Here is a 16,703-nt window from a genome sequence, read left to right as displayed (position 1 = left end):
CTGGTGCAAAGAATGCCTGCGAAATGAGCACAACACACTCGGTTGACTATGCCCCTTGTAATTCAGGGAGCCTAAGTAGATATTTGATGAGCATTGTCTGTTATCTGAATCGCAAACCTGGAAGGAGGTACCATCATCCCCCTTGCACAGAGAAGGGAGATACCTGGGGTGGCCTTAGGTTCCTCTGGGGACCAAACATATGCCCCACTTGGAATATCAGGGAAAAGAGCCCATTTAAAGTCAAGTCGAGAACTTGGGCTTTGAAGCTAGAGGAAGCTGGCCTTCCTGAACCCCACTCTGCCACTTCATTACTGTGACCTGAATCAAGCTATTCAGCCCGAGTCTGTTTTCTCTGTAAAACAGGAGTAATGATACCCACCTTCCTGGGTTGTAGTGACAATTAGAATAAAATAAAATGGAATGTGGCACCTAGTAGGCACTTGCTAAGTGATTATCATGGAAGACACTAACCTCTGAGAGTTTTCTGACCTAGGGCCAAATTGCTTTCACTCTCTAATGACTAATGGATTGGCGTGCTGGTCTAAGCTTTTGTCCTGGCCACCTGAACAGCTCAGCCCTGGGAGTCCTGACAAGCAATTTCCTTGGAATTAGCTTAATAATACCTCCTAGGTGTGTGATGCATTTCAAAGAACTTTCCCACCATTATCTTCTGTCCACGGAGGCAGCAAAGGAAAAGAGGCTCAGAGAGGTGAAGTGGCTTGCTCAAGGTCACACGGCGGTGAGAGCTAGGGCTTTTTCAATCCTTTCCCATTCCTGCAACTTTTGAGCAAGCAGGAGGCAGCAGGCTGAAAAAGGTATAGGTCATGGAGCTCAAATGCCCGACTCTATTGCAGTTAATGGTATAACTGATTTGGTTAATGAGGTGGAGCTAGGCACCTCAGACTGCTTCTTCAAAATCAGTTCCCTTTCACAGATGTGGAAACAGGCTCAAGAGAGTCAATCTTGCTGGACCTGTTAGTGCAAGCTTATGATCCCATCAACTTGGGGTACTGAGGCAGGATTGCAAATTTGAGGCCAGCCTCTGAAACTTAGTAACTGACCCTGTCTCAATATTTTTAAAAAAGGTGTGTGTGTGGGGGGGGTGTTTTTATATGTAGCTTACCGGTAAAGGGTCCTGGGTTCAACCCCCTGTACCAAAAAGAAAAAAATGCAAGCTAGAGACCAGAGGAAAAGTAGGGATTTGTAGCTGTTTAGCTGTCCCCAGAACCATCTTAGCACTACTTCAGACAGTCCAGGGCAGACCCAGCTGGGGTCTTACAGTCTGATTGGGGCAAGGGCTTATGCTATGGGCCTCCAGAGGGTTGGAGGTCTGCAGTTGCTCTGCAGTTGTGGGGAGGGTATGTATATTTTGAAGAGTGTTCATACCTTCCATCAGAGCATCAGAGATCATGACCTGAAATGTGCTAAGAACCAATGGTCAGGCTGGGAGGATGGTTGGCAAAAACAGAGGTTGCCCCCACCCCAAATGCCCCTGTTCACCCCAGAAAGCTCACCAGGGTTAAGGCACAAAAGGTAATGATGTGACTTGTTTGTTATGAAATACTACAGTAACACATGCCAGGGGCCAACACACAAATGAGATCATATCATAAACAAGAATCCGGTGAAGCTAGGTGCCTGGTGGAGCCCACCTGGGGAGCTACCAGGTGGGGGGCAGTTGGAGATGGCATTAGTTGGAGTCTTGCCTTTTGCCTCACTCCCAGGACTGACCCCCTGTCCACCACAATTCTAGTCACTGTAGTTACAATTCAAATCCCATTCTTGCTCTTAAGGGGCTGGGAAAAACTGGTTCAGCCTATGACTGAGTCTGACCTTCCCCATTCTGATGAAGGTACAAAGATGCTTACAGAATAAGTTCCCAGTGGAGGTGTAGGAATATCTGAAGTAATGAGGGCTCTGGGGACCCCTCCTCAAATTCCCAGCTCAGGTCCTGAGTCTACATAGCATTAAGAGGACCAGTACCAATACTTCCCAACAAGCTTGCAAGTCCTTGTCAGAGTGGCTGCAGATTTGAAGAGACTCTGTTCTTTTTCCAACTTTGGAAGCACTGGGGGAAGCCAGATCAGAGAGCATGATTGGAAATGAAACTGGGCCCAATGCTGAGTTTATTCATCTCAGAAATGGGTCTCAGTCACCACCCCTGACTGGGCACCAGATAAGGCAAACTGGAGGCTCCACTCTTACCACATCCCCTGCTAGAAAGGCATTAATAATGACATTGAAGACAGACACTGCTAGATCTCAAGGGACCTGATAATCAAGTCCCCAACTGGCTGGGTGAGCTTGTGCTGGTCTTCTCTAAGATAAAGGGGAAGGACCAAGTTCTTTTCTGTTCCCAACCCCCAATGGATATGGGATTCCCACCATGACCTCTTTCCACCACCCCACCCTCCAGTTTCAAATGGGAGTTCTCCTCTCCCTCTTGAGGGAATAAGCAAATTTGCTCTTCCCAAGTTCCAAAATATTTATTTTCCCAAAGTCAGCCATGTAAGAAAATTAGTACAAGGAATGAGATGTTTCATGAGATCATATAAAGTGTTTAAAAACCGTTTATTATGCAAAATGTTAACTTTTATAAAAAGTTTAATATACATCGCATGATTACAGAAAGTCACCTTCCTGCAAAAAAGGTACAAAAGCTATATACTCTATTATAGAGTTCATAATCAGGGCAACAGAGCCTTTCTCCAGGGAGACCAGAAGACAGCTCAAACGCCGCCTTGGCAGAGTTCGCGGCAGAGTTCGGGAGAGCTGCCACTCCCCCACTCTCCAGCCCTCCACTCTGAACAGACAGTCTTTAAAACTTGGGGGTGGGGTGGGGGCAGGGTGACGTTGCCCAGCTGGTGACCAGCGCTAGCTCTGGCTCTTCAGGCCACCCAAGTTCACAGTCCTTTGCTCCCGGGCGCCAGGTCCAGCCTCGAGGCAGGGGTTTGGGGAAGTAAAGTGGGCAGGGCGAGGTTAGGGCTCATCCATGCCCTGGAGCTTCCGGCCGGAGAGGGTCCCCGGGTCCCAGGCGGAACGGGCGCCAGCACCTGCGTTCTGGGCGGGGGAGGAAAGAAGAGCAGGGAGCCGTCAGTTTCCGCCGAGCGCGCCGAGGCGGGGGCCGTCCGCAGACTGGCCGGCGCCAGGGAGGAAACTTGGTCTCTACCTCCAGCTGATAACTCCGCGCCCCACACTGCCCCCACCCAGTTGGCGCCAAAGGACCACTGGCGGAGCCACCACTACCCCTCCCTCCTTGGAAGGACACTATTTGGAAGGGGGACGAGAAAGACACAGCTGTCTTTACGGTAACAATCAGAAAAGGCTTTTATTTAGTCAGATCTGCATCAACTTTCCGGATCTTTGCCCTCTCGGGAGGACAGAGCCAATGTCCGTTAAGTCCGAAATACGCACATTAGATAGAAAATGGTTTTGTCATTCATTTAAAGTGAACACGGACAAGTCATTTTTCCCTTTGGGCTCGGTTTCTCTAAACCGAGGGGTAGTAACCCTCTAAAGGGCATGCCGATCTCTCAATTTGCAGTGTAAACCTTCCCCCGGAGGGGATCCTCACCTGGAGGTGCCAGGACGGCAGGGTCAGTGGCAGAAGCTCCTCTTGTCGTTGGAGATCACAAGTTCCGGAGCAAGCTCAGCTGTCTGGGAAATAAGGGGAGAGTTATGCAAGGAACTCGCCGTGCTCTGAGGGACTCGCAGCATCCCAGCCCTTGCGCCCAACCCTGTCCCACCCCGGCTCCCGCACGCACCTGGATGGGGAGATGAGGACCGTCTGGGGGCCCAGGAGCCGGCTCGGCCAGGACCACCTGGAGGTCAAGGATATAGTCGATGACGCGCTGCAGGATTTCCACCTGGCTAAGCTGAGTGCCCCTCGGGACGCCAGGCACCAGTTCTCGCAGGCGCGAGTAGCAGTGGTTCATATCGTCCAGGAGGCTCAGCGGCTCCTCCGCCGCTGGGCTCTTGCCGCGGCCCCGAGCGATAGCCAGACTGCGTTCCGATAGGCAGCAAACCGCCTCGTAGCAGCCGCGCACAGGACTCAACGCCTTCATGTTGGAGAATGAAACTGAAGGAACAAAACCAACCAAGCTACCACTAACGCGGACTGTAGTGCGCGCAGGCACGCCGCTGCCGGCTCTTATAGAGCCCCTCTTGAAGGCACGCCCCTTTATTCAAAACGGCTCGCCCGGGCCCCGCCTCCTCCGGCCCTGGGCCCCGCCTCTCCCAACCCTGGGCGTTCACAGCCTGCTTAAATTGCTAACAGGCTTCCTCCCGCTGGTCTGACGCCGAAGACCGCGGAGCCGCGGATTCAAAGAATGAGGAAGCGCTGATACTGGGGAGAGGCGGGCCTCTTCGCCAGCCAGGGCTTAAAAAATCACTTAAAACCATTAACTTTAAGAATTTGCCTTTTCCTGGCAGTGCCCCAGATCTTTGAGCTCCCCTGCCCCCTGCCAGTCCACCCTTAGCCCAACACTGGTTCGAACCCACAGCTCCTCAGAGGTCATAAATCCCTGAACAGCTAAGCTTTTTTTTTTTTTTTTTTAAGCAAAAGATTTTTCAAGGGAAACTTGTAAGGAATTAGTGCCGCCTTGTTCCCCAATTTGCTGTTCGTCTGACCTCTCCAGACTCACTGGCGTCAGGAATTATCTTGTGACCAGAGGGGAAAAAAATTAATTGCGGTGAAGCTGAGGTTACAATGAAGAAAACAGATTTGGGCTAGGCGCTGAGATTGCAGGAGGAGGAGGGGAAGGGGGTTTGAGCAAAGAACACTATTTATTTGAGCAACAGGGGAAAAGAAAAAAGAGAAGAAAGCTGCTCAAAGCCATACTTTTAGCATGGGGAAAGAAAAGAGCTCAGACGTTTGCTGCACGAACTCCATAAAGAACCAAATATATGCCCAGTTGTGCTTTGGAATTGAGTTTGATTAAAATTTTGGACAGAGTTTCAAATATGGGGAACCAGAGGGAACAATTTCTTAAAAAACATTTTTAGGATCCCCTTCTTTATGGGGTCAGCAAATCTCTTTTAACTCTTGCTCTCCCCACTTTGCACACATTACTGTGCAGAAAACAATGTTAATTTTGTGACTCTTTTGTCTGTCCCTTTTCTGTTATGGAAGGGCAGCCACCTGGACTTGATTATTCTCAGCCCTGCTGAAGTAGCTCCTGCTCTATCTGAGAGACCAGGAAAGGACCAGTGATCAGGCAAGCTAAGTCTTATATTCCAACAGGACATTGTGCTCAGTATTCTTTGCTTGTCTTCTTGTCACTTCCCAGGACATTTGGGAATCTGCTGTTCCAAGATGCTGGGTTCCATCTTAGAAATGACCAAGTGGGATTCTCCTAATGATTGCTTTCTTAATCAATTTATTGGTAAATATTTATGGAGTGACTTCACATAGACCAGTGGCTTCTGCTTCTCAAGAATCTCACAATTTGGGGAGACAAGATTAACACAGGAAACAATTAAGAGTTCAATAGTGTGTGGTACTGATTAACAGGACAATGGGAGCTCTGAGCTGGGTGAGTCTCAAAGTAGTTACAATGGAGCCCAACTTGGTGACACACACAAATGTAATGCCAGCAACTTGCTGGGCAGGAGGATAGAAAGTTCCAGGCCAGCCTCAGCAACTTGGCCAGACCCTGTCTCCAGATAAAAAATAAAAAGGATTGGGGATGTAGCTCAGGGTAGAGTGTTCCTAGGTTCAATCCCTAGTACAAAAAAAAAAAAAAGTTTTAGTGGAAAGGACACTAAGTTTGGAATTGGAAGCCGTGGGTTGAACATGCCAGCTCTATCAATTATTGATCATGAAATTTTGTATAAGCTTAGGTACCCTGGTTTTAGTTGCGTTGTGAATAAAGTGAGAAGATGGTGCTAAGTGATTATTTTACATTCTTTCCAACCCTTACGCTTTTGTGAAATTTGGGCAGGCAGGTGTGGGATGGCAAAGGGCCCAGAGAGGTGATATAAAGCATGTCCAGTACCATACACAAGTAATAGTAGAGCCAATTTTGAAGTCTTGTTCTTTTCCATCATTCCACAGTACTCTGAAAGAGGTCTTCAAAGATTTTCTTCTTGGAATAATAATGTTTTCAAGAATAGCTATTTCAATATAAGACAGAGAAAGGAAAGGGTCCTGTGGGTAGACAAATCAGTCTCTAGATGCTACAGAAAAGTGCCAGCTATTTGGTCACAGGAAGGGAAGATAATGGCTATCAGGACTCTTGGATGACCAAACAGAAGATCCTTTCTTTTTCGGTCATGCACATTTCTGTGGTTGGTGCAAAATTGTCAAGCCAGGAGGTTCTACAAAAATCATGGTCTTCAGAGCCAGTCAAACTTACGTTGAAAATCTTATTATTCACTTTTACTGACTGTGAACTTTGGCTGAGTTACCTCTCTGTGCCTCAGTTTTCCTCTTTATAAAATGGAGCTAATCAGACTGACCTCATTTACTCAACAAATGATTATTAAATGCCTTTTCTCTGTAAGGTGCTTGTCCTGCTCCTTCCATCAGATCCTTCAGTCTCCCTGGTGCCTGGGGGCCCAGCGTGGAGCCTGGTGTGTGGTGGTACAGGGCCACCCAGATTCTCCCCTCCTCCATTATTACTGCTGAAGCCTCAGGCTTGCATAGCGGTTAATGGTTTGCAAAGCACCTTCATATTTATTATTTCCCAGGATGCTTCCAAGCTGAAATGCCCATGGGCAGTGTGACATAAGACAGAAGGATGCAGTGGGATTAGCAAGCGGAATTCTGTCCTGTCTGTGCCAATAACTTGCCCTGGGACAAATTTCTATTCTTCCTGGGCCTTATTTTGGGGGTGGGGTGGGGGAAGCAAATGACCTTTAGGGGTCTTCTCCAATCTATGGTTCTAATTCTGAAAGAAGCCGGTTGCGGTTGGACAGGGAACACTGAATACTTTAAACCCCAAAGACTTCTTTTCCCTACCAGCAGACTGGACGGCCTCGCTCAGTCTTCTGCAACTTGTTTAGCGGTGGCGGGGCCTCAGCCTCTTATTCCAAATGCCTCTGAACTTTCTGTTCCCAGTTCTGCTCCTTTTACCAGCTTTTTCCCCCCTCTTGCATTTTTTATTTTTATGAAAGGATGTCATTAAGGCTTTTGTCTGCGCTGTTTTTGTTTCAGAACTTTTCTCACAATCCTATTTTTTGTTGAGGAATCCGCTCCTTTGCCCAGCTGTGGGTCCCGGTCCCACAGCTGTGTTGATCTAAGACTCAGCCCCAGACAGCCTGGCGCCAGGGTGGGACGTCATGCGTTCACACAGGGATGCGTGTCCCAGGCAACCTTTCCTCGGGCAGTCACCGGCCGGCGACTGCCTCTCCCACCAATGAGCGCCCGACACCCGAGAAAGGGGCGTGGTCTGCACCGCCCCAACCCGGGAGCGGCTTGTGAATTGCAGATGCTGAGAACTTGATAAGGTTCCTTGAATTGGGGCCCTTTAAAGTCTTTCCCCCTTTCTCTTTTAGTTCTTTCTTAGCTTTCTTTTGTTTATTCCTTTTCTTTCCGTCTTCTTTTTTATCTATATATATGTATATATTTTTTCTTGTCTTCTTTTTTTTTTTTCTTTTAACTATCTCCTCCCAGTGTCAGGAATCATTTTGTAAGCATTTCCAGGAACTGAATCTTCCTCTGCCAATTTTTTTTTTTAAGAAAGAAAAAAGAGAGAAAGAAAAGAAAAATATTCACTGATGTGCTCTCTGATTTTCTTTTTCTTTCTTTCTTTTCTTTTTTTAATTTTTTTTAAGGAGTTGGCAGAACTATTAGGCTATACCGATCGTCTTTAAATTTTTAAATGTGTTGGTAGTGGGATCTTTGAGCTGTTGATTTCAAAGTCAAAGTAATGATGATGAGGATTGCAGATGTCTGTTTGCCTAGGCTAGTCTAATACCACTTTAGCTATCTTTTCTCCACTTGCATTATAGACTTGGGGATCAAGGGACCTTAGAAACTTGGCTAGGATGACTAGAGATGTCATGGACTAACATGTGATCAAAATCCACATCTCCTCCTCCTTTGACTCCCTGCCCCCACCATGCTGTAAACTCTTCTTAGCATGAGGGTATTTGCTGGGGGTCTCAGAACATTCACAGATACTGGGTTTCCTTTTCTTTCTTTCTTTCTTTCTTTCTTTCTTTCTTTCTTCCTTTCTTTCTTCCTTTCTTCCTTTCTTAACCACTGGTCCACATCCCTAGCCTGTTTTATATTTTATTTTGAGACGGGGTCTTGCTAAATTGCTGAGACTGGCTTTGAACTCATGATCCTCCTGCCTCAGCCTCCCAAACTGTTGGGATTACAGGCATGTGCCACCACGCCCAGCAGAGATTGGGTTTCTTTAGCTACCTTTTTGCTCACAAGATGCCTGTAAAGGTGTGCTGAGGATTTGACAACCAGAAACACCTTGGTTAGTCTGGACCCCAAAGTACAGCTTGAGACCCAGGAAAGCACACAAGATTCTAAGTCAAGACCAGGCTCAAACCTTTGCCACCAAGGAAAGATTGAGCTACCAGGCCCAAATCTTGACTACCCCAGCCTCATTCCACCTCAGTTATCTCCTCTATAAAATTGAAAGGAAAATAAAACCCACGTATCTCACAGCTGGGAGGATCCCAAGGGACAAGGGATGGAAAGTGCTATAAAAGCCAAGAAGTTATTTTTATGTGATGCAGCCCCTGTTGAGTGGGATAGGAGGTGCCAGGTGAGTATAGTGGGTCCTGCTGAGGCTGCTCTCAGAAATGTGGGCAACACTGAGAAAGGTAGTGTAGGAACATAGGAACCTAGAACACAAGTCCTTTCGTTGTATTATCATTTATTTGTGTGTTTGTTTTTGGTACTGGGGATGCAACCCAGGGATGCTCTACTACTACACTACACTCCCAGCTCTTTTTTTACAGGCTCTTGCTAAATTGCCAAGGCTGTCCTTGAACTTGGGATCCTCCTGCCTCAGCCTCCCACTGGGATTATAGATGTGTACACCTGGCTAAGACCTGAGTCCTCACAGGGATGGAGACTTCAGCTGTCTTCAAGTTGAATATTCTACAGCTTGTAAGCACTCAGCTCTTATTATTAACATCATCATCATCATTATTCATTGCGTCTCATTTGCTAAGACCTGTTTCCCTTTTCAGTTGGGTGTTGTTTGGTTTCCAGTTCTGGAGATAGAACCTAGAGCCTCAAACATGCTAGGCTCGCACTCTACAACCAAGCTACACCCCAAGCCCTGTGTTTTCTCATTGACCCATCTTATGGACAATGAGTCAGAGGTTCAGAAAGGTAACTGTGTTTGTCCAAGGTCACATAGCTAGTAAGTGGCAGATCCAAAGTTTGCACCCAGGTATGCCTGTCTCCAAAGCATGTTGATTCCTGTCTCCTGTGCTTTTCCTTCTACTCCTCCAAAGGACCTCCTGGGAAGGTAGCACCCATCGAAGAGGGTTTCATTCTATCAGACAGAAAACAGTAAGGGCAAAACATTAGGTAGGAGGCAGACAAAGAAGGTTTAGGGGTGTAACAGGGAGACTTTGTTTTCTATGTAGAGACTCAGCATGGGAAATTTCTTGCCTATTTCAAGTTGTCTGTGCTTCAGGAGACATTTATTCTGTTTTTGTTTCTTTGTTTGTTTTTGTTTGTTTTGCACTGTGGATCAAATTCAGGGCCTTGCACATGCTAAGCACACAGTGTACCATTAAGTATCCCCCCACCCCCGTGTTTTTTGTTAAAGTAGAGAAAGACTGCTCTTGTTTTGGGGGGTACTGGGGATTGAACCCAGAGGTGCTTTACAACCGAGCCACATCCCCAGGGTCTTGCCAAGTTGCTGAGTGTCTAAGTTGCTGAGGCTGGCCTTGAACTTGGGATCCTCCTGCCTCAGCCTCCCAGGCATGCACTGTTGTGTCCAGCCCAGAATGAACTCCTGTGTGTTGGAGTCAGCTTTGGAGCTGAGTTCCCTATTCCCTCCCTCCTCCAACCCAAAGCCAGCCTAGCTCTGTCCAGCCATACTACCCTGAAGTTAATTAACCCTTTACTCCAGCAGGTAGGCTGTGACCATGGGATATCCAAGGGCATCTGGAGTAGAGGGTTGGGTACCTATGGCAAGCAGGAAAGGAGTCATTTCCCAAAGATCTGTCCCATCCTGGGTGTATTATCAATTCTATCTTGTATAATCTTTCCTCAAGATTTTGGGGATTAGTATTATTATGATCATTGTCTAGAGAAAGATACTAAAGTTCAAAGAGATTTTTCCACATGGCTGATGGGGGAAAAGCCCAGTAATTAGGATTTGAACCTAGGCCTGAAGGTCAAACACTAAAACAGAGACCGAGACATTCAGGCTGCAGTGTCCAGACAAAAAAGGACCAGTTCCCTCACCCCAGCACTTCTGGGCTGAGGACAGAGGAAGACAGCCATGACCTCATTTCTCTGTTAGGAAGAAGTTTGGAACATCAAGATTTTGGAGAACATTGGTAGGTTATGAGGGATTTTAACTCTTACTTAATAAATTTAAAAAAAGGGGGGGGGTATATATTGTAAAGGTTTTACTGTTTCCAAATTGCTTTCATTAAATATTTCATTGAACATCCCAAACACCTCCCAGAGTTGACCTGCTTTGAAATCAAGTTGTATTTGTCTCTCTGGTCTCAGTGTCCCTCACTGTACCTGCTACAGACTACTGCAAGTTCTATTGCAGTAATCATTTCTGGGACATCAGCACTTGGAGCAGAGATTTTAAAATTCAAATGTAGGGCTGGGGTTGAGTACTTGCCTAACATGGGCAAGGCCCTGGGTTTGATCCCCAGTTTTGAAAAAGTAAATAAATAATTTTAAAATAGATCTGTCTGGCTGTGCATGCCTCTAATCTCAGCTATTCTGGAGGCTGAGGCAGAAGGAACAAAAGTTCGAGGCCAGCTTAGACAATTTAGCAAGAGCTTGTCTCCAAATAAAAAATAAAAAGGATGCAGCTCAGCAGTACTGTACCCGGGGGCCAATCCCTAGTACTGGGGGGAAAAACTGAATAAAAGTAAAATATCCAAATGCAGTTTGTGCTGAAAGGCTCTATGACCCTGGGTACAATGTGCTTTCTTATAGACGGATGCCCACAGCTGGATTTGTGCCCCCTCCAATGGGAGTTCAGGAAAGGCCTTGGAAAGATGATGGGGTTCGAAGGCAGAAACGATGGAAGGCCAAAAAAGGCCTTGAAGAGTAGTGGCCACTCTGCCCAAATATTGTCTTGTCTTGGCAGAGGTCCCAGCAGCAGTTCACATGCTGGCAGGGGAGGAAGGTTGGGTGGGAGGGGAGTTATTGGCTGGGGAGTGAGCTGAAGCTGCCAGAGAGGAGAGGGCTCTCCTACCCCCAAAGAGGACAGAGCTCTGCAGCAAGCTGGAAACGCAGGGGTGCCAGAAGGCTGAGGCAGGGACACAGTTCACTGGGAGCCTCCTGCCGGCTAAAGTGGCTTAATCACTACAGCCGCCCAAGTGTCAGAAGGCTCATGAAGGAGAACTTTTACTGAGTGCTAACCATGAACAGGACATCTTACATGTAATTATTTCTCTCAATCCTCATATTGATTGAGACTCAGAGAGGTGAGCTAACTTGCCCAAGGTCACACAGCTGTTTGGAGGCAGAACAGGGCTGTCAACCAGAGGGAGGAATGGTCTTAATACTTTGGGGGTGGAAAAGGAAAAGAAAGGAAACGCATTTGAAATTCATTTTGCTCCACAGAAACTTGTGGTGTCAGGAGTGTGTGTGTGTGTGTGTGTGTGTGTGTCCCCATCCCTGGGTGTGTGTGTGTTCTTCAACTCTCTGGTGTGGGACCCTCATTGAGTGTAGTGTGTCTGGGCCCAGGTGAGGGTGTGTGCATTATTCCCAGGGGGCTGCAGCCCACTTAAATGTGTGCTGTGTCCCTGAGGGCTGGGAGGACCCCCACCCTCCCATCACATGACCTCTCAGGGTGTGCAGCTTCTGCTATGTGCCCACCTCATTATAAGTCCATCTTCCCGCAATCTCCGGGCCAGGTGCAGCACAGGGCCAAGAGAACAATAGGCCCGAGCGCCCGGGTGGCCTTTTCCGCCACTCCCTCACCCCGCGCCCCTCCCCGCCTGCACCCCGCGCCCAGGCTGCCCCTACTCCGGCCCTGCCCGACCTCCTCGCCCTCGCTCCGCCGACCTTTATGGTGCCGGGCAGCGCTCCGGCTGCCCCACCTCGGCCCTACCCGACCCTCCCGCCCCGCGCGGCCACCCCCACCCCGGCGGTCCCCGGCGGTCCCCGGCGCGCAGCTGCGGGACACACAATCGCCCGCGCCCCGCCCCGCCCCCCGCGCAGCCCCTCGTCCAACAAAAGCCGCTTTCTTTCCCCACAACAGATTAAAGACCAGGAGGGGGTGAAAAATAGCTTCTCCAGCCGCCGGCGGGGGAGGGGCGCGGGAAAAGCTGGGGCTTTGGGGACTCTTTGATGGCGAATGTGTGGGAAACCCGGAGGAATGTGGCTGCTCGGACGGCCGCAGCGGGGCCCGGGCCGGGAGGAGGGTCCGTCCCCGGGGACCCCGGGGACCGCGCGCCCCCTGCGGTCCCCGCGCCCCGCTCGCTGCCCCCCGCGGGCTGAGGGTCTCCGCCCATCGCCTCTGGCCTTTCTGTCCCCCTCGATCAGTTTTCTCAAAGTCGAACTCCTCCGTCTCCTTCCCTCTCCTGATTCTCCGCGGTGTCGCGGGTCCTCTTTTCTCCTCCATTTTTTTTTTCCTCGTTTCTGTTCCCTTCGGTTTTTTTTTTCCCTCCCTTTTCGGGTCTTTATCTGGCTCTATACATCCATTCTGTCTTTCTCTTTGTCTGGGACAGTCTCTCCGTGTCTCTTTGTTTCCGCGTCTCTCTTTATTTCTTGGTGGCTCCTTCTCAGCCTCTTTCTGTGGTTTCCTGGGTTGCTTCGGAGGGTGATGGATTTAGCACCGACTCCGCCGCCCTTTCTCCTGGCTCCTTGGAGAGGGCTGGGAAGAAGGAGCCCGGAATCGGGGCAGTTTGCTCACACCCCCCCCACACACACACACCCCAGTGTGGGCACAGATGAGAGCCCAACGTGAAAGTTCGGGCACCCAGGACCACTGCGGGGAGGAGACTTGGGCAGACCTGGTCACTAGACCAGAATAGAATGGGAATGGGGGCTCTTGGAGGCCTCCAAGGGTTCAGAATTGTTTTCAAATCAGTTTAAGTCTCTGAAAGGAATTCCTGGCTCAGGACCGGATGGTGGCCTTGGGACCCTTATGGGAAATGGGTTGGCCCCCTCCTCTCTAGTCCTTGGAACTGGCTTGGGGGAGGAAGGGATTGGTGCAAGACAAAGGGCTTCCAGGTGGCCAAGGGCAGAGATCTTGGGTCAAGACCCAAGACCCGGAGGTCCTGGGGGAAAGCTAAACCGGGGATCCGGGAAACCCAGCTTGTGCACTTGGCTCTGTCACTTGCTGACACACCAGTGCAAATTCCTTCTCCTCTCTGAGCATCATTTTCCCCACCTGTAAAATGAGATGTTTATTTATATCAGTGGTCCTCGCTTTTTATTCTACCCACAGATCCCAAGGTCCAGTTTATTCCAAATGTCTTGCTTATATTAATCTCCTTTCTCATTTGGCTATTCATGAAAGACAAGCATTCAGTCAGTGGTTCAGATTAGCATGATTCATTTACCCTGCAAAGCTGATCTGATTCAAAGAACTAAGACACCCCAGACAGACCTCCAGAGATATCCCAACCCTGGCCAATGACACCCCAAAACTCTTGGGGTTTTATTAGGCTGGGCAGCAAGATCCCATGGGGGAACACGGGTTTTGGAGTCAGACAACTTGGGTTTAAGTCCTGAGTCTACCAATGTCCAGCAATGACCTTGGGGAGGTCACATCCACCTTCCTTTTCCTTATCTGTAAAAAAGGAGATATTCAAAATATCCACCCCTCAGGATTATGGTGAGTGCTGCATCAGATACCAAAAATGTAAGCAACAGGTGCTCAGAAAAGCTGAGCAATGCAAGCCACGTGAGTAATTGAAAGGACACATGTGTAAAAAAAAGGACAGTAAAATTAATTTCAATAATATATTCTACCTAACTGTATATACACAAAGCATTATTATTCCAACATGCAATTGTTGCAAAAGGCTTTTATTTTTACATTCATTTTCCCAGTAAGTCACTAAAACCTGGTATGCATTATATAATTCAGCATCTCTCAGTCTGGACTAGGCACTTTTCAGGTGCTCAATAGCCACACAGGGATAGGGGTTAGAGATTGGACAGTGTTGATCTCTTTGGTTTAAGGCAAGGTAGACATTAGGGAGGAGAGGAGTTGAGCCTTGGAAGCCAGCTGGGATTTTGATACAGAGAAGGCAGGAGGAAAACAGAAGGGGGCAGGGAGAGAATGGCATGAGGTAAGGTGCTGATGGGCTGGATTGGGCAGAAGTGAGGGGGTGGGGTGGACACTGGCCAGGGATGGATAAGTAGATGGAGGTGGGGTACCTGGAGAACTTTGAATGCCAGATTAAAAAGTATAAAGTCTGTGAGTATGCAGGGTGGGAAGGGAGAAGATGGTCATGGAAGCCAGTCTGGGTCTGTAACTTACCTGGTACTATGGAGACCTCAATTAACACTAGCTGTCGTTCACTGATGATTTACTATAACCAGGCACTATGCTGAGCACTTTGTATTTCTCATTGATTTCTCTCAATAAACCTTCACACATGGCTGATGGGAATGTAAAACTTTGGAGGACATTTTGGCAATGTTTCAAAAAGTTAAACCTAACTGAGCATAGGGGTGCACGCTGGTAATCTCACTGACTGAGACAGAAGGATTGCAAGTTCCAGGCTGGCCTCAGCAATTTAGGGAGACCCTTAGCATCTTAGAGGGAGGGACTCTGTATCAAAACAAAAAATAAATCAAAAGGGCTGGGGATATAGCTCAATGGTAAAGCACCCCTGGGTTCAATACTCAGTACTTCTCAAAAATAAATAAATAAAAAGATAGATAAATTATAAAGGTTTAAACATAAGGTTCACATACTACCCAGCAATCTTCCTGCCAGGCATTTACCCAAGAGAAATGAAAACCTGTCCACCCCAAGACTGGAACAGGGAAGTTCATAGCAGCATTGTTTGTAATGACTAAAAAGTGGAAATGGCTCAAATGTTCATCAGTGGATGACCGGATCAACAAACTATGGGATAGTCATACAATGGAACAGTATTCAGCCATAAAAAGTAATGACTACTGAAACAGGTAATGGCGTGGATGGACTTCACAAATACGCAAAGCGAAAGGAGCAAGACACAAAGGATCACGTAATAATAGTTCCATTTATGTGAAATTCCCATAAAAGGCAAATCTAGAGAGACGGGAAGTGGATTGGTGGTTGCCTGGGGAGCAGAGTGATTGTTAATGGGCCTGGAGTTTGTGTGGGATGATGAAAATATCCTCAAATTGATGTGGTAATGGTTGCACAACTCTGCAAATGCTAAAAATCTTTGAATTGTATACTCATAGTGCTTATAGTGCATATGTTTTATGATATGTAAATTATAGCTCAATATTTTTTTTTAAAGGAAGGCAGGAAAGGAGGAAGGGCCAGGCACAGTGGACTGTCCCAACTGTTTGATAGATTGAGCCAGGAGGATGGCTTGGGCCTAGGAGTTTGTGCCCGGGGAGAGCTTGTCTCCAGAAAAAAGAAGAATTCCCCCACCATTTTTTGGGATGGATACTATTATCACAGCTGTGGGCACCTGGGAAAGCTGACACCAATGGACTCAAACCTGCAAACCTGCGCCCCTGACCTCTGTTCTTCCTTGGAATCCTTGGGGCGGTGCCTTCTGTCTCTCAGCTCACAAATTTGGCACCAGCCATATTTTCAAGTCAAATCACCTGCTTCTTAGAGGTGAGGGTTGGTCAGGGGAGGCAGCAGAGGGCCCCCCCGGGTAGAGTTGGGAGGCTGGGAAACCCTCATGAGAACTCTGAGGCCGCAGCTGCACAGCGGTCATCTGCAAGCTCCACGATCTGACACCCCCTTCCCCAACACTGTCTGTCTCCCAAGGGAGAGAGGAACTTGGCTCCAAAACTGAGGCCAGAATATAAACCAGAGTCTTGACCTGACCCCCACCCTGGAATCCGCTGAATCTGGGACCATGAAGGGGGAGGGGCTGACCCCAAACCAAACTAACCAAGGAAAACCAACTGTCCCCTTGGCCTTGTTACTTTATAGTCATTCCATAGGACAGGGCAAGTTGAAAACCATGGGACTTGGAGTCTTGAAAACCTAATTCAAGCATGGTGGTGCAGGCCTGTAATCCCAGCCACTTGGGAGGTAGAGACAAGAGGATCACAAGTTCAAAGCCAGCCTCAGCAAAGGTGAGGCTCTAAGCAACTCAGACTCTGTCTCTAAATAAAATACAAAATAGGGCTGGGGATGTGGCTCAGTGGTCGAGTGCCTCTGAGTTCAATCCCGAGTATCCCCCCCACACACACACACACCAAAAAGAAAACCTAGTTCAAGTCCTGTTTTCTTTCTCCAAACTCAGTGTCCTGGGGGAAATTTATCTTCTCCAAGCCTTAATTTCCCTTTCTATGAAACAGAGGCAATGACTCTCCCCTTAGAGGGTCCACGTAAGGGTTAAGGTAACAGAAGTTAAATTCGCTTAACTTTAGCTCACCTTTAAATTGT

At 48.1% G+C, this 16,703-nt stretch overlaps 1 protein-coding gene across 1 annotated transcript; it reads right to left on the bottom strand.

The window, feature by feature from the left end:
* Window positions 1-2,552: 2,552 nt before the first annotated feature.
* Id3 (inhibitor of DNA binding 3) lies at window positions 2,553-4,136 on the bottom strand. The gene is made up of 3 exons (XM_046469115.2): window positions 3,765-4,136; window positions 3,575-3,657; window positions 2,553-3,060 (listed from the first exon to the last, which is right to left on the bottom strand). Exons 1-2 carry the CDS (start codon window positions 4,062-4,064, stop codon window positions 3,598-3,600), a joined length of 360 nt encoding a protein of 119 aa, XP_046325071.1. The 5' UTR covers window positions 4,065-4,136; the 3' UTR covers window positions 2,553-3,060; window positions 3,575-3,597.
* Between the last annotated feature and the right edge of the window lie 12,567 nt (window positions 4,137-16,703).

The sequence above is a fragment of the Marmota monax genome, unplaced genomic scaffold (assembly GCF_021218885.2).
Source record: "Marmota monax isolate L192 unplaced genomic scaffold, Marmota_monax_Labrador192_F-V1.1 WCK01_AAM20220418_F8-fsc00008, whole genome shotgun sequence".
Lineage (NCBI taxonomy): Eukaryota > Metazoa > Chordata > Mammalia > Rodentia > Sciuridae > Marmota > Marmota monax.
The sequence above is the reverse complement of the archived record's forward strand: the minus strand, read 5'-3'. Positions and strand labels throughout refer to the sequence as shown.